General features: G+C 43.3%; 1 protein-coding gene across 1 annotated transcript in view; it reads left to right on the top strand.

Annotated features, from left to right (window-relative positions):
- Positions 1 to 7,714: 7,714 nt before the first annotated feature.
- Positions 7,715 to 16,362, top strand: part of LOC140492220 (complex III assembly factor LYRM7-like) — a 48,065-nt gene continuing 39,417 nt past the window's right edge. Inside the window, exon 1 of the mRNA XM_072591128.1 lies at positions 7,715 to 7,732. Within this exon, the coding sequence (XP_072447229.1) occupies positions 7,718 to 7,732 (15 nt within the window). The 5' untranslated portion in view covers positions 7,715 to 7,717. The remainder of the gene's footprint in view (positions 7,733 to 16,362) is intronic.

Genomic DNA, 16,362 nt, shown 5'->3' with positions numbered 1-16,362 from the left:
GAGGCTGATAGCTAAGTTCGGTACCCATAGGACGGCCTCAACCAGGACCTTGCAGGTGACCCCATTGCATTATACACACACACAGACACTCCTGTATACACACAAACACACACAGACACAGACATTTCCACACTCACATCCGCACCCTCCCACAGACTTAGACCCCTTCACACTCACACATGATTATATACGCTCTCTCTCACAGACACTCTCAACTCCCCACGCCCACCCCCTGACACACACCCAAACCCACATGCACTCATACACACATACGTTTGAGGAGTACTTGCAGAGTTACATTGTACTTTGCTCAAAAACTGCATGAATCCATGTAAGATTCTGTTAATTCACTATTTAGATTAGAATCAGTCTAAACATTTGGCACAACAGCAGCACACGGTGGCTAACAGCTTCAATACATTATCTGGGCTGATACCAATTGTTAAAGTTCACTTGATAATGTAACTTTTTAAAAAAGTTTTGCGATTTACATATGAAAGAAGTGAAACTAACATGGTAATTCTAACAGGTGAGAGACTTAACTAACAATCAAGGTATTTTTCAACGTATACTTTCAGTTACATGACACTGTAAACTTTTGCGATAATTTCTGTGTCTTACAATGGTGCACTCCACAACCACCTGATGAAGAAGCAGCGCTCGGAAAGCTAGTGCTTCCAATTAAACCTGTTGAAGTATAACCTGGTGTTGTGTGTGATTTTTAACTTTGTATACCCCCGTCTAACAGCGCTACCTCCAAATTATTTATAAGTACAAGCTTTCTAAGCACTGCTCCTTCCTCAGGTAGCGAGTGGAGCAGGATCACTGGACACGGAATTATGTCCTATGATTCTTCTCCCCTCGCTACCTGACGAAGCAGCAACCCTCCAAAAGATTGTACTTTCAAAATAAACCTGTTGGACTACAATCTGGTTTTGTGTAATTTTTAACTTTATCCACCCCAATCCAACATCGGCACCTCCACATCTTCCTTTTAATGGAGCACACGATGCAACGCAGAGGTAGGTGAACTTCCAAAGATTTCTCAATGTGAATGCAACTGAATTCTAGCACACTTTGTGTCAAGCAATATTTTGTCACTTGACTTGTTTTCGGCTACAATTGCAATTTAGTTATTTTTATAAGTGCAGAGTTGCAACATACTTAACTCAGCAGCATTAATTCGTTGCCTGATTATTTTGTTTGTGAAGCAGGAGTCCATAGAAACCAGGACAAATTCTGACTCTTGACATGAATTTTATCTCAGAGCGACAGCAACCGGGAGGCGAGGACAGAGTAATCAGTCGGATCTGGCACCATGCAGATCTGGGTCGTGTCTTTACACGGTACTCAGTACCAGGACGTAGACAGGGACACAGTTACCGGCATTCCGACAAACCTTGCGCAATGTCTATCGGACATCGCAATGTCCCCGGAAGCGGGGACGCAGTAACTGGTAAATTTATGGATATGGCGCGGTGCCTAGTCTTCACAGGGCATTTAGCCTGGAACAGCGCCAGGAGGCTGTTAACTAGTAACCCTACAAACTTGGCTCGGTGAGGATTAAGGCCTAGTTTTTATCGGACATGACATAGAGGTGCCGGTGTAGGTCTGGGCAGGTCAAAATCCTAAATCACACAACACCAGGTTACAGGTCATGTTGGATTATAATCTGGTGTCGTGTTACTGCTGACCTTATCGGACACTTATTCGTAACACCTGGAGGAGAGAACAGTAGCCGGCAAGTCTATAAATCGAGTACGGTGCAGTTTTGGGCATTAGAGTAGGTTGCACAATAGAGAAGCGTTGTTGTGTTGCCATAGATTTACCAGTCCATAGGAGCTATTCTCTCATTAGAGAGAGAAGCGACTGGTGCTGAATTAACCTGAGGGTCACCAGGCCTCAGGCGAGGGAAGAACTTGAGAAGGAGAATCCTTCATGTCACCTCAAACCAGTGATGGGAATTTAACTCACACTGTTGGCATCACACTGCTGGGCAGACCAATCGTCCAGCCAACTGAGCTAAACCGATCCCCTAACCAGAATAATACCGTGGTTGAAGTATTAAAAACAAAGAAAATTTACAGCCCAGGAACAGGCCCTTTGACCCTCCAAGCCTGAGCCGATCCAAATGTACTGTCTAATTCTGTCGGTCAATTCCTAAGCATCTGTATCCCTCTACACCCCACTTACTCATGCATTTATCCAGGCGCATCTTAAATGAATCTACCGTGCCTGCCTGTACCACCTCTGCTGGCAAACCGTTCCAAACGCCCACCACCCTCTGTGTGAAGTAATTGCCATGTGTATCCCCCTTAAACCTTCCACCTTTCACCTTGAAAGTGTGACCTCTCATTATTGAATCATTCACCCTGGGAAAAAGCTTGTCTCTATCCACCCTGTCTATACCCTTCGTGATTTTATAAATCTCAATCAGGTCTCCCCTCAATCTCCATTTTTATAATGAAAATAAACTTAACCTACTCAACCTCTCTTCATAGCTAGCACCTTCCATACCAGGCAACATCCACATAAACCTTCTCTGCACCCTCTCCAAAGCATCCACATCCTTTTGGTAATGTGGTGACCAGAACTGTACACAGTATTGTAAATGCGACCGAACCAATGTCTTGTACAATGTTAACATGACTTGCCAGCTCTTATACTCAATACCACGTCCAATGAAGGCAAGCATACTATTTGCCTTCTTGACTGTTCTATCCACATGTGCAGCAACCTTCAGGGTACAAAGGACCTGCACTCCCAGATCTCTCTGCCCATCAACTTTTCCCAAGGCTCTTCTGTTCATTGTATAATTCATTATAGAATTAGTCTTGCCTAAATGCATCAACTCACATTTGTCTGGATTGAAAATCATCTGCCACTTTTCTGCCCAACTCTCTGGTCTGTCTGTATCCTCCTGTATTCTCTGACAGTCCCTTATGCTTTCTGCTACTCCACCAATCTTCGTGTCATCTACAAACTTGCTGATCATACCAACAGTGCCCTCTTCCAGATCATTTATGTATATTACAAACAACAGTGGCCCAACGCTGACCCCTGTGGAACACCACTGGACACCTTTCTCCATTTCGAGAAACTCCCTTCAACTACTACTGTCTATCTCCTGTTGCTTAACCAGTTCTTTATCCACCTAGCTAAAACACCCTGCACACCATAGGACTTCACTTTCTCCATTAGTCTACCATGGGGAACCTTATCAAATGCCTTACTAAAGTACATGTATATGACACCAACAGCCCTTCCTTCATGTATCAACTTGGTCACTTCCTCGAAGAACTCTATTAATTTGGTAAGGCACGATCTCCCCTGCACAAACCATGTTGCCTATCACTGATATCTCAAATGTGGACTTCCCTTCAAGTAGCTGTGTCCAATCCACATTTCCAAGCTCCTGCCTATTTTGATATAATTGGCCTTGGCCCAGTTTAATACTCTCCCCTTAGGACCACTCTCTTCTTTATCTACGAGTATTCTAAAACTTACAGAATTGTGGTCACTGTTCCCAAAGAAATCCCCCACCGCAACTTCTCCCATTCTTTTCCAAATATAAATAGATCCTATCTCTCAGTACCTTCTCCAGCAACTTATGTCAGGCTCACTGGTCTGTAGTTACCCGGAATATCCCTACTACCCTTCTTGTACAGGGTGACAACATGAGCAACCCAGCAACCCTACACTCCTCCAGCACTTCACCTGTATTTAAGGTTGCCATAGAAATATCTGTCAAGGCCCCAGCTATTTCCTCTCTCAGCAACCTGGGATAGATCCCATCCGGTCCTTGGGATTTGTCCACCTTAATAACCTCGAGCCTACCCAACACATCTTCTCTACTTATGTCAACGTGATCCAGACTAATCAAACTTCTATCTCGAATCTCAACATTCGTCATGTTCCTCTCCTCAGTGAACACTGATGCAAAGTAATCATTCAGAATCTCACTCATTCTCTCAGGTTCGACATACAGTCTCCCTTCGTTATCCTTTACTGGACCAATCCTTTCTCAGTTACCCGCTTGCATCTTATATTAGAATAAAATGCTTTGGGATTCTCCTTAATTCTGCTCGCAAAAGCTATTTCATGACCCCTTTTAGCCTGCTTGATTCCTTGTTTAAGACTTGTCCCACTCTTCTGATATTCTTTCAGGGCCTGTTCTGTTCTTAGTTGCCTAGACCTTATGTATGCTTCCTTTCTCCTCTTGGCTAGTCGTACAATTTCTCCTGTCATCCAAGGTTCACGAATCTTGCCCTTCCTATCCTTTGCCTTCAATGGGACATGTCTATCCTGCACTATCTTCAACCTATCTTTGAAAGCCTCCCACATCTCAAATGTGGACTTCCCTTCAAATAGCTGTGTCCAATCCACATTTCCAAGCTCCTGCCTATTTTGATATAATTGGCCTTGGCCCAGTTTAATACTCTTCCCTTAGGACCACTCTCTTCTTTATCTACGAGTATTCTAAAACTTACAGAATTGTGGTCACTGTTCCCAAAGAAATCCCCCACCGCAACTTCTCCCACCTATTCTGGCTCGTTCCTCAGTACCAGGTCAAATATGGCCCCTTCCCTCGTCGGACTATTGACATACTGCTCTAAAACAAAATGTTTCATAGACAAAGCGTCCACTTGAGTCTAGAAGCTTATGGATTATATTGTTATTTCAGGGATTTGTCGGAGAACATAGAGAGAAACACTTCTCTTTAGAGGAATCCAGCACAAGGACGCACAATCTTAAAATTAGAATTAAGGCAATCAGGGTGATGCCAGAAACCATATCTCACAGACCAGATGGTTGTGTCAACTGAAAATTTTAGAACTGGCATTGATAGATCGCGAGTTAGGTAAGGGTGAAAAGAATTATGGAACCATGTGGATGAATGTTTTAGATGTAGATCAGCCATGGCCTAACTGACAAGCATGTTGTCCTAAAAGAGTTGAATTATGCCATTTTCCTACTTCAGGAGTCATAGAGATGTACAGCATGGAAACAAACACTTTGGTTCAACTGTTCCATGACGACCAGATATCCAGACCTAATCGCGTTCCATTTGCCAGCACTTGGCCTGTAACCCTCTAAACCCATTCAGATGCCTTTTCAATGCTATAATTGTACCAGCCTCCATCACTTCCTCTGGCAGCTCATTCCATACACACACCACCCTCTATGTGAAAAAGTTGCCGCTTTGTTCCCTTTTGCTGTATAGCTTTCTCCTCTCACCCTGAACCTTTACCCTCTGGTTCAGGAATCCCCCATCTCAGGGAAAAGACCATGTCTATTTATCTTGTCCATGCCCCTCATGATTTTATAAACCTCTAAGATTACCCCTCAAATCTCCGACACTCCAGCAAAAACAGCCACAGCCTATTCTGCCTCTCACTATAGCTCAAATCCTCCAAACTTGGCAACATCATTGTAAATCTTTCTGAACTCTTTCAAGTTCTATAACATCCTTCTAATAGAAAAGAGACCAGAATTGCACGCAATATTCCAAACGTTGCCTAACCAATGTCCTGTACAGCTGCAACATGACCTCCCAACTTCTATACTCAATGCTCTGACGAATAAAGGAAAGCATACCAAATGTCTTCTTCACTATACTATCTACCTGCAACTCTACTTTCAAGGAACTATGAACCTGCACTCCAAGGTCTCTTTGTTCAGCTACACTTCCCAGGATATTATCATTTGTAAGTCCTGCTCAGATTTGCTTTTCCAGGATGCAGCGCCTCACATTTACCTAAATTAAACTTCATCTGCCACTCCTCAACCCATTGGCCCATCTGATCCTATTGTATTCTGAAGCAACCTTCTTTGCTGTCCACTGCACCTCCAATTTTGGTGTCATCTACAAACTTACTAACTACACCTCCTATATTCACATCTAAATCATCTATATAAATGACGAAAAATAGTGGACCTGGCAGTGATCCTTGTGGCACACAGCTGGTCAATGGCCCCCAGTCTGAAAAGCAACCCTCCACCACCTTTGAGCCAGTTCTGTATCCAAATGGCTAGTTCTCCCTGTATTTCATGAGATCTAACCTTGCTATCCAGTCTACCATGAGGAACCTTGTCGAATGCATTACTGAAGTCCATATCGATCACGTCTATTACTCTGTCTACATCAATCGTCTTTGTTACTTTTTCAAAAAACTGAATCCAGTTTATGAGACATGATTTCCCATGCACAAAGCCATAGCTGACTATCTTTATCCCTGATTCCTGCCCGAAACATTGATTTTCCTCCTCCTCAGATGCTGCCTGACCTGCCGTGCTTTTCCAACACCACTCTAATCTTGACTGTATCCCTAATCAGTCCTTGCCTTTCCAAATACATGTAAATCCTGTCCCTCAGGATTCCCTCCAACAACTTGCCCACCACTGGTGTCAGGCTCACTATAGTTCCCTGGCTTTTCCTTACCATCTTTCTTAAATAGTAGCACTGTGTTAGCCACCCTCCAGTCTTCCAATACCACACCTGTGACTATCGATGATACACGGTGCCCAGCAATTGATTCCCTAGCTTCTCGTAGAGTTCTAGGGGACACCTGATCAGGTCCTGGGGATTTATTCACTTTCATGGGTTTCAAGACATCCAGCAGCATCTGTAATATTAACATTACGTTTTTGAGGCGTTTTAGAAAAATGTTAACAAACTTAGAATAATCATTTGAAATATATAATTTCATTTTCCAGGTGTTGCTAACACTTAGACTCTCTTACAAATGCTATATTTATGGATTATGGCTTGTTATAGGGTCTGACTAATAACTTGGCAAAATTGCGATTTCGACAAGATTGTACGATAGTTTGTCCTTGAGCAGCGCCTATACAGATACATTGGAGTGACAAGTGGCATGGCCGCGCGTAGTAAGGTGAACCTGGGTTCTCGGGATAAGGGATCAACCTAGGACAGGGATTCTTGGGATTGCGGCAGAGACAGGGGAATGTGTATCAATACTGACTCGCTGGATCATTTGCACGTGATGTCGTGAGAAACAGCTCCAGCAAGTTGTCGTTATTGAAACTGCGTCCAGGTTTGACCTAACGTTACAAATCCTGAGAAGGAGAGGGTGCATGTGTTCGAGGTTCTTCCATGTGTTTAGTTTAGTCTTATGGTTTGCTTCACAGTGAATGTCGCATTAGTTTTGTTTTCCACTGATGTTCTGGTATAATAGTCTCTCCCAGCTATGCACAGGCAGCAGTCCTGAATTATATTGGCGGTTGAAGATCGCTGCCTGGGCAGAGAACACTTATAAATCTACTACTTACTTTAAATTTAAATGTGAATAAATTAGCTCGTAACTTGTGTTAATTAACAACGTGAACAGCAGACTGCCCAGGAACCATTGGAAGCTTAATTTGTACTGGCCACAAGGGTGAAATTGAAATAGTCTTGTACCTCTTAGCAACGATAATGCTGAGTCACTTGGGAATTGTCTAAATGTATATTTAAAACTGTTCTAACATTATTTCGTTTTATCATTTGTTGCCTGGGCCTTTCAGCATCGCGAGATCATAATTAACATAATTTCCAGTGTGACTTGATTGGTGGCTCGTTTGCTTCCTGATATCTGTTCGTGACTGTTTTTCCTGCCACCCACAGTTTCTGCGGACTTAGGTTATGGCTTTTTCTTTCACTGTCCACACTTACGAACTCATATGTACTCCTTCGATCTAAAGCTTACGTTTACCAATGGAATTTAGCAAAGTAACTATTTAAACTTGGAGGGTATAATGCTCTAAGATTATTTTTTAAAAAGCTAAGGTCTTAAAAGAACCTAACTGCAGTTTTAATGAGTTCCAATGAGACACAATTTCACTTAGTTATTATCTTCAACAACATTGGTACAGTTGGGAAAGGGAGCAAGTCAAATAGTTGGGGCAAGCAAGAACAAAGCAGAGAACAATGTAGGACTGATAAATTAAACTGCGTTTACTTCAAATGCAAGAGGCCTAATAGGGGAGGCAGATGAACTCAGAACACGCTTAGGAACATGGGTCTGGAATACCATAGCAATTACAGAAACAGGGATGCACAGGATTGGCAGCTTAATGTTCCAGGATACAAAAGCTATTGGAAGGATGGCTGGGGTGGGTAAGAGAGGAGGGGGGAAATGGCGTTTTTGATAAGGTATAGTGTTCCTGCTGTACTTAGGGAAGTTATTTGGGTGAAACTGAGAAATAAGAAAGGGATAATCACCTTGCTGCGATTGTATTATAGACCCAATAATAGTCAGTGGGAAATGGAGAAATACATTTGTAAGGAAATTTCAGTTATCTGTAAGACTAATAGGGTGATTATGGTTGGAGATTTTAATTTTCCAAACATAGACTGGGACTGTCCAGTCTAAGTATTTATATGGAGAGGAAGTGTATACAAGAAAATTTTCAGATTCAGTACGCAGGTGTACCAACTAGAGAAGTTAAAACTTGACTTACTGTTGGGAAATAAGGCAGGGCAGGTGACTGAATTGTCAGTGGGGGAGCAGTTTGGGACTTTAAAATATGAATGGAAAAAGGTAGAATAGATCTGAAAGTTGAAATTCTGAATTGGAGGAAGGCTAATTTTGATGGTATTCAGCAAAAACATTCAAAAGCTGATTGCAGGCAGATGTTTGCAGGTAAAGAGACAGCTGGAAAATGGAAAGCCTTCAAAAATGAGATAACGAAAGTCCAGAGACAGTATATTCCTGTTATGGTGAAAGGAAAGGCTGGTAGGTGTAGGGCATGCTGGATGACGAGAGAAATGAGGTTTTGGTTAAGAAAAAGAAGGAAGCATATGTCATGTAGAGAAGGCGAGGTCGAGTGAAACCTTAGAGTATAACACAGTAGGAGTATACTTGAGAGGGAAATCAGGAGGACAAAAAGGGCACATGAGATTGAACAAAGAACCTTACAGCACAGGAACAGGCCCTTGATCATTCAAGCCTGCACCAATCCTATCTAAATCTGTCACCTATTTTCCGTATCCATTTGCTCCCAGACCATTCATGTATCTTATTTAGATACATCTTAAATGACGCTATCGTTCCCGCCCCTACCCCTCCAACGGCAACGCATTCCAGGCACCCACCATCCTCTGCGTGAAAATCTTTCCATGCATATCTCCTCTAAACTTTTCCCGTCTCACTTTGAACTCATGACCCCAGAGTCCTTCACTCTGGAGAAAAAGTTTCTTTCGATCCACCCCATCTACAGCTGTTGTGATTTTGGGAGGCCTCAATCAGGTCCCCTCTCAACCTCCTTCTTTGCAATGAAAATAATCCTAATCTACTCAACCTGTCTTCAGAGCTAGCACCTTCCATACCAGGCAACATTCTGCTGAAGCTCGCCAAAGCATCCACATCCTTTTGGTAATGTGGCAACCAGAACTGTACACAGTATTCCAAATATGGCCAAACCAAAGTCTGAAACAACTGTAACATGACCTGCCAGCTCTTGTACTCAATACAAGATGAAGAAAAGCATGCCGTATGCCTTTTTGACCACTCTATTGACCTGTGTTGCCACCTTCAGGAACAATGGACAACAACACCCAGATCTTTCTGTACATCAATTTTCCCCAGGACTTTTCAAATTACTTTAGCAAACACAGTTAAGGATAATCCAAAGGGTTTTATAAATACATTCAGGACAGAAGGGTAATGAGCAAGAGAGTAGGGCCTCTCAAAAATCAGCCTGGCAGTGTATAGGGGAGATACTAAACGAGTATTTTGCAACAGTGCTTATTGTGCAGAAGGACACGGGAGGTATAGAATTGGATGATGACATCTTGAAAAATGTACCTATTACAGAGGAGGAGGTGCTGGATGTCTTGAAATGCATTAAAGTGCATAAATCCCCAGAACCTGATCAAGTGTACTCTAGAACTCTCTGGGAAGCTAAGGAGGTGATTGCTGGGCACTTGGCTGAAATATTTGTATCATGGATAGTCAGGTGAGGTGCCAGATGACTGAAGGTTGGCTAATGTGGTGTCACTTTTTAAGAAAGGCGATAATGAAAGGCCAGAGAACTATAGACAGGTGAGTCTGACATCAGTGGTGGGCAAGTTGTTGGAGGGAATCCTGAGGGACAGGATGTACATGTATTTGGAAAGACAAGGACTGTTTAGGGATAGTCAGCATGGCTTTGTCATGACCCATGAACTTGATTGAGTTTTTTGAAGGAGTAACGAGGATTGATGATGGCAGAGCGGTAGACGTGATCTGTATGGAGTCAAGAATGTGGTGGTGAAAAAGCACAGCGGTTCAGGCAGCATCCGAGGAGCAGAAGAATCGATGTTTCGGGCAAGAGCCCTTCATCAGGAATGAGGCTTGCGACCTGAGTGATAGAGAGATAAATGGTGGGTGGGGGGGTGGGGAATGGTAGCTGAGAGTGCGATAGATGGATGGAGGTGGGGGTACTGGTGATAGGTCAGAGAAGAGGGTGGAACGGATATGTTGGAAGTAAGATGGACAGGTAGGATAAGTCATGAGGGCTGTGTCAAGTTGGAAGGTCTGAACTGGTAGGGGGAGGGGAAATGAGAAACTGGTGAAGTCCATATTGATGTTGTGTGGTTGGGGGGTGCCAAGGTGGACAATGAGGTGTTCTTCCTCTGGGCATCGAGTGGTGAGGGTGTGGCGATGGAGGAGCCCAGGACCAATATGTCCTTGGCGGAGTGGGAGGTGGAGTTGAATGGTTCGGCTACGGGAAGTTGGGGTTGCAGGTGTTCCGGAGATGTTCTCTGAAGTGCTCTGCAAGTAGGTGTTCTATCTTTTCAGTAAGGCGTTTGACAAAGTTCCTCATAGTAGAGTAGTTAGCAAAGTTAGATCTCATGGATTACAAGGAGAACTAGCCATTTGGACACAGAACTGGCTCAAAGGTAGAAGACAGAGGGTAGTGGAGGAGGGTTGCTTTTCAGACTAGAGGCCTGTAACCAGTGGTGTGCCATAAGGATTGATGCTGAGTCCACTACTTTTCGACATTTATATAAATGATTTGGATGTGAATGTAGGAGGTATAGTTAGTAAGTTTGCAGATGACACCAAAATTGGAGGTGTAGTGGACAGCGAAGAAGGTGACCTCAGAGTACTACAAGATCTTGATCAGATGGGCCAATGGGCTGAGGAGTGGCAGATAGAGCTTAATTTAGATACATTCGAGGTGCTGCATTTTGAAATAGCAATTGGACTTATATACTTAGTGGTAAGGTCCTGGAGAGTGTTGCTGAACAAAAAGATCTTGGAGTGCAGGTTCATAGCTCCTTGAAAGTAGAGTCACAGGTAGATGGGGTAGTGAAGAGGGCATTCGGTATGCTTTCCTTTATTGGTCAGAGCATTGAGTATAGGAGTTGGGAGGTCATGTTGTGGCTGTGCAGAACATTGGTTAGGCCACTTTTGGAATATTGTGTGCAGTTCTGGTCTCCTTCCTATCCGAAGGATTGCATGAAACTTGAAAGGGTTCAGAAAGGATTTCCAAGAATGTTGCCAGAGTTGGAGGATTTGAGCTATAGTGAGAGGATGAATAAGCTGTGGCTATTTTCCCTAGAGCGTCAGAGGCTGAGGGTTAACCTTATAGAAATTTAAAAATCATGAGGAGCATGGATAGGATAAATAGACAAAGTCTTTCCCTGGGATAGGGGAGTCCAGAGCTAGAGGGCATAGGTTTAGGGTGAAAGGGGAAAGATGTAAAAGGGACCTAAGTGCAGCCTTTTCATGTGTCTATGGACTGTGCTGCCAGAGGAAGTGGTGGAGGCTGGTGCAATTATAGTATTTAAAAGGATGGGTATATGAATAGGAAGGGTTTAAAGGGATACTGGCCAAGTGCTAGCAAATGGGACTAGATTAGGTTAGGGCATCTGGGCGGCATGGACGAATTGGGCTGAAGGGTCTGTGTCTCTGCTGTACATCCCTATGACTCAATGACTCTGTAACATAACCATACCTTTATCTGAGGGGCGGCTCAGTGGTTAGCACTGCTGCTTTACAGCGCTAGTGAGTACAGTGGGTACAATTCCTGCCTCCAGTGACTGTCTGCTTGGAGTTTGCATTTTCTCTCGGGGGTTTCCTCCGGATGCTCCGTTTCCTCCCATTGTCCAAAGATGTGCAGGTTAGGTAGATTGGTTATGCTAAATTGTCCATAGTGTCCAGGGATGTGCAGGTTAGGTGGATTGGCTATGCTAAATTGTCCATAGTGTCCAGGGATGTGCAGGTTAGGTGGATTAGCCATTACATTAGGATATCAGGATTAGAGTAGTAGAGTGAGTCTGGGTGAGATGCTCTTCTGAGAGTCAGTGTGAACCTGTTGGGCCTAAAGGGCTATTTTGGAATTCTATAAACGTCTATAAAAACTTGCTGTATGTTGATTTCAACTATGTTGTAAAATAACTCCTTTGATGTTAGCTTTTGAAATATTAAATGTTTCTGTAAACTGTGGTAATAAATTGTACATTATGTAATGTTAACTTTCCAAATATTGACTGGAAATGCTATAGTTTAGATGAGTATTTTAGATGGGTCAGTTTTTGTCCAACATTGTAGGAGTGTTTCCTGACAGTATGTAAACAGGCCAGCAAGGGGCAGGGCCACATTAGATTTGGTACTCATTAATCAACCCAGCTAGGTGTTAGATTTGATGGGAGGTGAGCACTTTGGTGATATTAACCACAATTCAGTTATGTTTACTTCAGCAATGGAAAGGGATTGGTATATACCGCAGGTCAAGAATTATAGCTGGAGGAAAGGCAATTATCATACGATGAGGTAAGATTTAGGATGCATAGGATGGGGAAGGAAACTGCATGGAATTGGGAACAATAGAAATGTGGAGCTTATTCAAGGAACAGCTACTGTGTACTTACCTGTCAAGCAGGGAGAAAGTGGTTGAGTGAGGGAGCGGTGGTTTACGGAAGACATTGAATCTCTTGTCACGAGGAAGAAGAAGGCTTATTTGAGGATGAGACGTGAAGGTTCAGTTAGAGCGCTTGAGAGTTGCAAATTAGTGAGAAAATTCCTAGAGAGAGTGCAAGGAAGAGCCAGGAGTGGACATGAGAAGTCGTCAGCAGGTAGGCTCAATGAAAACCCAAGAAAAAGCTTTCTATAGGTATGTCAAGAATAAAATAATGACTCGAGTAAGATTAGGGCCAATCAAGGACAGTAGTGGGAGGTTGTGCATGGAGTCAAAGGAGATAGGAGAAGCGCTAAATATTTTTCGTCGGTATTCACACTGAAAAAAGACAACGTGTCAAGGAGAATAGTGAGACACAGGCCACTAGACTAGACGGGATTGAGGTTCACAAGGAGGTGGTGTTAGCAATTCTGGAAAGTGTGAAAATAGATAAATCCCCTGGGCTGGATGGGATTTATCCTAGGATTCTCTGGGAAGCCAGGGAGGAGATTGTAGAACCTTTAGCTTTGATCTTTATGTTGTCTTTGTCGAGAGGAATCATGCCAGAAGGCTGTTCAAGAAGGGGAGTAAAGACACCCCCGGTAATTATAGACCAGTGAGCTTCACTTTGGTTGTGGGTAAAGTGTTGGAAATGGTTATAAGAGATAGGATTTATAATCATCTAGAAAGGAATAAGTTGATTAGAGATAATCAGCACGGTTTTGTGAAGGGTAGGTCGTGCCTCACAAACCTTATTGAGTTCTTTGAGAAGGTGACAAAACAGGTGGATAAGGGTAAAGTGGTTGATGTGTATATATGAATTTCAGTAAGGCATTTGATATGGAGTATGGGATTGAAGGTGATTCAGCGGTGTGGATCAGAAATAGGCTAGCTGCAAGAAGATAGTTGCTGGAAATGCTCATCCTGGAGTTCAGTTACGAGTAATGTATCACAAGGAACTGTTTTGGGGCCAGTGTTTGTCATTTTTTTATAAATGACCTGGATGTTCTCATAGAAGGATGGGTTAGTAAATTTGCAGATGACACTAAGGAACAAAAACAAAGAAAATTTACAGCCTTTGGGGCCTTCCAAGCCTGATCCGATCCAAATGTACTGTCTAAACCAGTCGGTCAATTCCTAAGCACCTGTATCCCTCTGCTCCCCTCTTACTCATGCATCTGTCCCGTCACATCTTAAATGAATCTACCATGCCTGCCGCTACCACCTCTGCTGGCAACGCGTTCGAAATGCCCATCACCCTCTGTGTGAAGTAATTGTCACGTGTATCCCCCCTTAAACTTTCCATCTTTCACCTTGAAAGTGTGACTTCTCGTTATTGAATTCTTCACCCCGGGAAAAAGCTTGTCTCTATCCACCTAGTCTAGACCCTTCATGATTTTGTAAACCTCAATCTCCTTTTTTCTCATGAAAATAAACCTAACCTACTCAACCTCTCTTCATAGCTAGCACCTTCCATACCAGGCAACATCCTCGTAAACCTTCTCTGCACCCTCTCCAAAGTAGCCACATCCTTTTGTTAATGTGGCGACCAGAACTGCACACAGTATTCTAAATGCGGCCAAACCAATGTCTTGTACAATGTTAACATGACTTGCCAGCTCTTATACTCAATACCCATCCAATGAAGGCAAGCATGCTATATGCCTTCTTGACCACACTATCAACCTGTACAGCAAACTTCAGGGTACAATGGACCTGCACTCTCAGATCTCTCTGCCCATCAACTTTTCCCAAGGCTCTTCTGTTCATTGTATAATTTGCTTTAGAATTAGTCATGCCTTAATGCATCACCTCACATTTGTCTAGATTGAAAACCATCTGCCACTTCTCCAGTCTGTCTATATCTTCCTGTATTCTCTGATAGTCCCTTATGCTTTCTGCTACTCCACCAATCTTCGTGTCATCTGCAAACTTGCTGATCATATCAACAGTGCCCTCTTCCAGATCTTTTATGTATATTACAAACAACAGTGGCCCCAACACTGACCCCTGTGGAACACTACTGGTCACCTTTCTCCATTTTAAGAAACTTCCTTCAACTACTACTCTCTGTCTCCTGTTGCTCAACCAGTTCTTTATCCACCTAGCTAGAACACCCTGCACACCATATGACTTCACTTTCTCCATTAGTCTACCATGGGGAACCTTATCAAATGCCTTACTAAAGTACATGTATATGACACCAACAGCCCTTCCTTCATGTATCAACTTGGTCACTTCCTCGAAGAACTCTATTAAGTTGGTAAGGCATGATCTCCCCCGCACAACACTATGTTGCCTATCACTGATAAGACAATTCTTTTCTGAATATAAATAGATCCTATCCGTCAGTATCTTCTCCAGCAACTTTCCCACCACTGACGTCAGGATCACTGGTCTGTATTTAACCGGAATATCCCTACTACCCTTGTACAGGGGGACAACACGAGCAACCCTCCAGTTCTCCGGCACCTCACCTGTATTTAAGGATGCCACAAAGATATCTGTCAAGGCCCCAGCTCACGTCCCTCAGCAACCTGGGATAGATCCCATCTGGTCCTAGATTAGATTAGATTACTTACAGTGTGGAAACAGGTCCTTCAGCCCAACAAGTGCACACCGACCCGCCGAAGTGCAACCCACTTAGACCCATTTCCCTACATTTACCCCTTCACCTAACACTACGGGCAATTTAGCACTGCCAATTCACCTAACCTGCACATTTTTGGATTGTGGGAGGAAGTGGAGCACCCGGAGGAAACCCATGCAGACACAGGGAGAATGTGCAAACTCAAAATAGAGAGTCGCCTGAGGCGGGAACTGAACCTGGGTCTCTGGCGCTGTGAATGCAGCAGTGCTAACCACTGTGCCATCCTGGGGATTTGTCCACCTTAATTACCTCTAGCCTACCCAACACATCTTCCCTACTTATGTCAACGTGATCCAGACTAATCAAACTTCTATCTCGAATCTCAACATTCGTCATGTTCCTCTCCTCAGTGAACACTGATGCAAAGTAATCATTCAGAATCTCACTCATTCTCTCAGGTTCGACATATAGCCTCCCTTCGTTATCCTTTAATGGACCAATCCTTTCTCAGTTACCCGCTTGCATCTTATATTAGAATAAAATGCTTTGGGATTCTCCTTAATTCTGCTCGCAAAAGCTATTTCATGACCCCTTTTAGCCTGCTTGATTCCTTGTTTAAGACTTGTCCCACTCTTCTGATATTCTTTCAGGGCCTGTTCTGTTCTTAGCTGCCTAGACCTTGTGTACGCTTCCTTTTTCTTCTTGGCTAGTCATGCAATTTCTCCTGTCATCCAAGGTTCACGAATCTTGCCCTTCCTATCCTTTGCCTTCAACAGGACATGCCTATCCTGCACTATCTTTAACCTATCTTTGAAAGCCTCCCACATCTCAAATGTGGACTTCCCTTCAAATAGCTGTGTCCAATCCACATTTCCAAGCTCCTG

Source organism: Chiloscyllium punctatum, chromosome 2, assembly GCF_047496795.1.
Source record: "Chiloscyllium punctatum isolate Juve2018m chromosome 2, sChiPun1.3, whole genome shotgun sequence".
Classification (NCBI taxonomy): domain Eukaryota; kingdom Metazoa; phylum Chordata; class Chondrichthyes; order Orectolobiformes; family Hemiscylliidae; genus Chiloscyllium; species Chiloscyllium punctatum.
This window is presented reverse-complemented; position numbering and strand designations above follow the sequence as displayed.